This window comes from Artemia sp. Qi Xiang Cuo, unplaced genomic scaffold, assembly GCF_049724085.1.
Source record: "Artemia sp. Qi Xiang Cuo unplaced genomic scaffold, ASM4972408v1 HiC_scaffold_3061, whole genome shotgun sequence".
Classification (NCBI taxonomy): domain Eukaryota; kingdom Metazoa; phylum Arthropoda; class Branchiopoda; order Anostraca; family Artemiidae; genus Artemia; species Artemia sp. Qi Xiang Cuo.
This window is the reverse complement of record NW_028300456.1, coordinates 196,347-203,482: the sequence shown is the minus strand read 5'-3', so window position 1 is coordinate 203,482 and position 7,136 is coordinate 196,347. Positions and strand designations below refer to the sequence as shown.

At 39.4% G+C, this 7,136-nt stretch overlaps 1 protein-coding gene across 1 annotated transcript; it reads left to right on the top strand.

Moving 5' to 3' along the window:
• Nucleotides 1–3,820: 3,820 nt before the first annotated feature.
• LOC148938648 (protein CFDP2-like) lies at nt 3,821–4,276 on the top strand. The gene has a single exon (XM_089107642.1). The coding sequence runs from the start codon at nt 3,821–3,823 to the stop codon at nt 4,274–4,276; it is 456 nt and encodes a 151-aa protein (XP_088963768.1).
• The last annotated feature ends 2,860 nt before the right edge of the window (nt 4,277–7,136 follow it).

The following is a 7,136-nucleotide window of genomic DNA, read 5'->3' as shown; positions in this document are numbered from 1 at the left end:
TGAAATTTTGTTATCAATAATAATATCAGAAGATTTGACTTAATATGATGATTCATAATATATCCGACTTATTAGCTTAATTTCACCCATAAGAGCCACCGAACAAGGGAAAATTGATCAGATTTTCGACAGAGGAGAACATCCTCTAAAAGTACAATAATCTTAACGTAACTCCCACCATAAAATTCAATGTATCAGAGAACCTTAGAACAGAGATTTCGAGCCCCTATCAGCGGAAATATAGAATTTTGTGTTTTTGGTCAGAAGAAATATCATGTATTCGTTTTATTTATTGTTTGTTTGTTTTTTTTTTAACAGGGGAGATTGTGTCATACCAACTGTCCCAAACAGCGAGAGACGTCTCATTCGAACGAATTCTAAAACTTTTAGTACCCTTTCCAAGCAACCGAAAACATTAGAGAGCAGTTAGGTCCCCTCTAACGACCCGTCATCTCAAAAATATTCTTCGTAAAATTTTAAGATTGTCAGTGCCTTCAGCAGAGTTAAAGATCCCCAACTGTGTCTGTGGATAAAACATGAACCCCCCCCCCAGCCCCTAGGGATAGATCTTTTGAGTTATAAAATCCTAGATAGGTGAAGCTCCCAATTGAAGCGACGTACTCTTCTTGACAATAATTTTCAACCCAATTTTTGTAATTCTAAACTCTGAAAACTTTCGAAAAATCAGTGATATTAATAACATTTTCCTCTGGGACACTCAAATAGCCTTTCTTTAGAACTCAGTCCATTAAGATAACCAATATAAAAAGGCAATAGAACACAACCGTGTGTAACTCCTGATTTAATACGAAACAAGCTACTACCCTCATTTTCAACCTTAACCACAGCAATTTTGTTCTCGTGCATAGCCTTATCACTTTGATGTATTTTTCGGGTACCCTATACACGATAAAGGACTTTTGCTAAAACTTTTAGCTAAAAAAAATACTTCGTAAAAATTAATTAATATAAGTGTGTTAGGTAAGTATGTCGCAGTTTAATATGAATATTTGATCTAGACTAGAATTTTAGTAATACACACCACATACCACAAACACAAAAACTTATTCTTCTCTTAGTTCTTTATCTGAAAGTAATCTCAGCATAGCAAACTTAAGAGATATGGGTAATAACATAAATAAAAAAAAAAATTAAACGAGTAAAGTTTAATACGTCATTAAAAAAAAAGGTTTTTTAACTGAAAGTAAGGAATGACATTAAAACTTAAAACGAACAGAAATTATTCCGTATATGAAAGGGCCTTTTCCCCTCCTAAACGCCTCGCTCTTTACGCTAAAGGTTGAATCTTTGTCACAACTCTAATTTTAAAACAATAAAAACAGTAGCGTAAAGAGTGAGGCGTTGAGGATAGGACAACCCCTTTCATATGCAAAATAATTTACGTTCTTTTACCTTATTGATGTCGCTCCTTACTTTCATTTTAAAAGATATATTCCCGAACGTTGTCCTGATAACACAGGTTCAAATTTACCGTACCTTGCATGAATATTTAAAACAAAATTTGAATATGCATTTTGCCAGATTTATTCCACAAATGAGTTGCTAACTCTTCCTCAAGACATTGCTCTTGACACTATGTATATTTTCACTTTTAAAAAAAGCTTCCACTTCTCACCTTGAGGTCTCTGTTTTTCAGTAAACGCTTAAAAAATTTAGACACGGGTTTAAACTTCACTGTAAAGTTACAAGTTTAGAGAAGGAGATACCTCTTTATATATCAACTACTTTCTGCTCTTTTTTCAAATAATGCCGGTAAATCTAGCTTAACATCTGTAAAATATACCCCCCCTCTTCACGTAAAACTACTTCATGGAAATTTCAACCAACATAGTGTACCCCCCCCCTGTCAAATTCCCTCCAAAAACGCATCCGTGATCTTTCTTCTGGCAAAAAAATACCAAAATTCCACATTTTTAAACATAGGACCTGGAAACTTCTACAGTAGAGTTCTATGATACGCTTAATTCAATGGTGTGGTTTTGATTAAGAATCCTTCAATTTTAAGGGTTGTTTTTGCCCTATTTCAAAATTCAGGCAAATTTTCTCAGGCTCATGGCTTTTGTTGGGTAACACTAAACTTGATGAATTTTATATGTTTGGAATCAACATAATAACCTGGCTCTTTTGATGTATCTATTGATATCAAAACTCTATTTTTTAGAGTTTTGGTTACTATTGAGCCGAGTTGCTCCTTACTTACAGTTCGTTACCACAAACTGTTTGATGTGTATTTTTTTTTTAAACTTTGTGTCTAGAACCGTACACTTTTGTTTTTGGAATACTGACGGCAAATGTAAACTACATGACTATAATTATCAATAAGACTAGGCACATATAAAACGAATATTTGATAAATAATAACATTAACAAAGGAATTTTTCAATATTGTAAATATAAAAGAACATATTTAATATAATTCATCTTTAGTAAGGTGCAAATGACATAATTAGATATTTATGGTTAGGGGAGGGGGCAGTAGCCAAATTCCTTTTTCTAATGATTTTTGCTTTGTTTTAAGTTCGACTTGAATGTTGAATTAATTTTTTCTATTAAAAATTGAAGATGCACCCTTCTGACAAAAGATACACATACAGATCTTCTGATTGAGGTCAACATTAGAATCTTCTGATTTAGTTCAACATCCACTTAATATTCAATGATATATAGAAATTAATAACCTTTGGTATTCTTTATTGCAGATAAGTTTTTTTGGCAACCTGGATGCACTGTGTCATTTTGATATAAAGGATATTGTTATTTTTTTTATCTTTTAGCTCAATAATTTTAATTGTAATAGCAAAAGTTGCAATAGTTTCAAAAGTCAGAGTCCCAATCGCAGCCGGAGAAACAGTCTAATTACATTCACAGCTGAAAGTCACCACAGTTGTAGTCTTTTATTGTCAGACTCGCAAATAGTGTCAGGTGTAAGTATTTGTGGGCTAAAGTACACACAGTCACAAGTAGTAATAGTAAGAAGTAATCACGGCCACTTCTGATGAAAGTTGCAAAGAGTCTCAGTATTAGTAAAGAAACAACCATTAAATGATTTAAGTCATAGTCAAAAGTAATCTTTTTCGCTAGTACTTAGTCAAAAGTAGTTGAAGTTACAAACAATCAAAGGTGCAAGTATTCACAATAGCAGATACAAATTAACTCAGCCACAGTCATAAGCAGTTGCACTTCGAATTAGTCCCAAGTTGTTATAGTTGCAGCTGAAGATCGTCGTTGTCACAAGTAGACGCAGTTGCAGTCACAGAAGTAGCAATAGTAGTCCTGAAAATATTAAGCTATTACCCTTTTTCGCTCCCGAAATATTGCAGGTAAAACCATTTGATAACTTTGAAACACATAGCGGAAGCAGTACTGGTATAACATAGAGGTGGTCAAAGTTGCAAGAAGTAAAACTGCAAGTAGCTTCAAGTAGTCATAGTCAGAATCATAAGTATGTTGCCGTTGCCGTTGCTTCAAAAGCTAGCCAAGAAACTTTTCCTCTTTATGAATTATGACTAGGCAATTAATGAGAACACGAAATAGGGCTACCGCGTCCGGGGAAACCGACGGACAAGCTACCGCGTCCGGGGAAACCGACGGACAAGCTACCGCGTCCGGGGAAACCGACGGACAAGCTACCGCATCCGGGGCAACCGATGTATTGACAGCCAACAGCGTTGGAAACGAATCAAGGCAACGTTTGACAAGTCCGTCACAAACGGACGCTAGACCGGTTTTATCTACAAAAATCACAACCAGAATCGGCACGTTAAATCTTCGGACACTTTCGAAACCAGGAAAGAAAGACATGCTCCTCCGTGAAGCAAACCGCTACAATTGGGAAATCATCGGCCTCTCAGAGACTCATCTACCAGGTATCAGCGAAGAACAGATAGGAGACGCAACCCTCCTGCTTTCTGGAAGGCAAGACGGAACACACAGACAAGGAGTTGGCTTTTTGCTGACAAAAGCAGCAAGAAAATCTCTTCTATCAGTAGTGTCTGTCTCGGAGATATTAATAATGATCCGACTCAAAAGCAAGTTCAAAAACCTCTCCGTAGTGCAGGTCTATGCTCCGGATTCATCAAGATCGGACGAAGAGTCGGAAGATTTCTACTCTCAGCTCCAGAGCCTTGTCGACACCATTCCAAAGAAAAACATCGTGTTAGTCCTCGGGGACTTCAATGCCACCGTGGGGAGTGACAATAGCGGAAACGAAGCTGTCATGGGCACGTTTGAGATCGGAAAGATCAACGGCATATGAGAATGAGTCACTGAATTCGGCGGATATAACGAGCTTTTTATCACAAACACAATGTTCAAGCACAGACAAAAGAGAAAAGTCACGTGGTGGTCCCCCAATGGAAGGACTGCCAACATGATAGATTATATACTGGTATCCAGCCGATGGAAATCTTCATTCACAGACACAGTGACGCTAGGAGGTGGGGACTTTGATAGTGATCACAATCTCCTCATGTCATTGCTTCGCCTAAGATTAAAGGCCGTTGTCAAGCTGAAACAAAAAATTCCAAGATCCCGGATAGAAGCCCTTAAATACCTTAAGACGAGATAAGAGTACAGAATGCAGCTCAACGAACGACTGTCAAAGACCTTGCAATAAACACCTGATCTGCTGAGTCCAACCGACATCGATCTACTTGTTTCGCACAGCAGCCAGGCCGTATGTGAGACAGCTGAGTTCGTCCTCGGCTGTAAATTTGCAGAAGACAAGCCATGGATTACCCAGGAGATTATTGATATGTGTACCGAGAAACGAACTCTCCAAAACAAGCAAGATCGAGAAAGCAAGGATAGATTCAAAAACCTTAAACGTCAAATTGAGAAGAAAACCCGCCAAGCACTAAAAGACATAATTATTGAAAAATGTCGGCAGTGTGAGGAGGACTCCCGTAGGGGTAACTCACACCTCATGTTCAAACGTGCTAGAGAGCTGACAAACCGCAAGGAAGTGAAGTGCCTCGATCTCTTAGATAAAAATGGACACAAAATCACTACTTGTGCCGGAATCCGAGATCGCTGGAAAGAATACTTCCAGGAAAAGCTTAATCTCACAGTAAACCCAGATCCTGAAGGGCTTCGAAAGTTCCCAGCACACAGAGATGAGGAACCACCCCCACCACCCTTAAGGTCAGAAGTAGAAGCCGCACTCAAATCCCTCAAGTCAAATAAGGCACCCGGAATAGACGGTATACAGTCAGAACTGATAAAAGTGGAATCTGATATCGTCGTTGATGTGTACCACAAAATAGTAACAGCTGTATGGGAAATAAAATACTTCCCTGAGTCTTGGTCGAAATCTGTCATAGTGCCCTTGCACAAGAAAGGATCTAAAAGTAAATGCGACAACTACAGACCCATATCGCTTACTTGCCAACCAGCTAAAGTCCTTAAGAAAAGTCTCCTTGATCGGATCAGAAACCTGACAAGACACGTAATCCCTGAATATCAAGCTGGCTTCCGTCAAAACCGATCCACCATAGACCAAATTTTTGTGAACAAACAGATTATGGAAAGATACCTGGAATTCGGGAAAGAGCTATACCAGCTGTTTATCGATTTCAAACAAGCTTTCGATCTAATTTGGCAAGATGGCCTATGGCACATCTTGGCACACTACGGTATTCCCACTGACATTATTGACATTGTCAAGAGCATGTACGAGAAGTCGAGAAGCATGGTGCAGACAAGCGAAGGCTTTACTTAAGAATTCTCAGCCTCTCCAGGAGTGCTGCAAGGATCCATACTCTCCCCCACTCTGTTCTGCCTATTCCTGAATGCTGTACTGGCACTGGTGCCCAATGACACGGGAGCACTCATGAGTGGACACCTCTTTGACTTGCTTGCACACGCCGATGACATTAATCGCCTAAGCGAACAACTAGAGGAACTACAATCAAGCGCTAACGATATTGATCATGCAGCTAGTTCCTTTGGGATGAAAATCAATGCTAACAAGACAAAAGCCATGAAATTAACGCGGCCTATAGATACAGGCCTTCAACCCAGCAAAATTATGATCCCGGGGGAATAGATCGTGTGGGTTGACCTTTTTGTTTACCTTGGATGTGAGCGGACGTCCACACACGACTCCTCAAAAGACATTAAACGACGCTTTGTCCTTCCTCAGCATGCTTCGAGTCATTGTGCTAGATCAGGAAAAACAAACATCTGTCGCTGAAACTAAAAACACGCCTTTTTCGAGCTCTTGTAGTTCCAGTAGCAACGTACGGAGCAGAGACATGGACCTTGAAAGCAAAAGACAAACGCCGGTTGGTGGCCTTTGAAACAAAATCCCTCAGGAAGCTTGCTGGCATCACCTACCTTGACCGAATATCAAACGAACGGCTATTGTCTTCGCTCAACTATTCCCAGACCATCATGCAGACCATCCAGTTTCAACAGCTTCGATGGTTAGGCCACGTTCAGCGGATGTCCCCAGCCCAACTTCCAAAAATTGCATTTGAAGGAAAGATTGATGCCTCCCGCCCAAAAGGACGACCTCCCCAGCGCTGGAGGGAAAACTTTCCCAGCCATCCCCTGTCTGTACTCCTTCAGAATGCAGCGAACTGGGAATCGTATAAGAAGCTTTGCCATAGTTCAGTAAGAGGAGAAGCCCCGAGTCGGCCAATCCGGCCGGATGGGAGTTAAGTAAGAAGTAAGTAAGTAGATATACAAAGTGTCTAATGATTTAGTATACATCGTAGAGGATCTAATTGCTATTCCTCCTAAATTTCAAGGAGGCACAGTAATTAGATCTTTTGATGTTGCCTTTTCACAACCACAAAGCACAGTTTGTTTTGATTGTGTTCAACATCCCTCTAAACATGTCCTTAAAGTTTCACCTTAGTAGCTTTTTTATATTCAGGATCTAATATGCCTTGTTTCTTTAATGCCTTATATGTTAAAAATGGGTAACTTGCATCACAAGCACACCTTGTCCTGCTGGCTTTGGGGGGTTTTCCTCAACCCATCAGTTATAATTATCTAACTTTTGGATTGTTTTGAGCAAGACGGATATCTCAAAATTTTTATCGGGTAATCTTGAGAAAAGGGCCCTTTCAGGGACTGGGAGTGATCTTAAGAGTCCATGAAACCTCCAG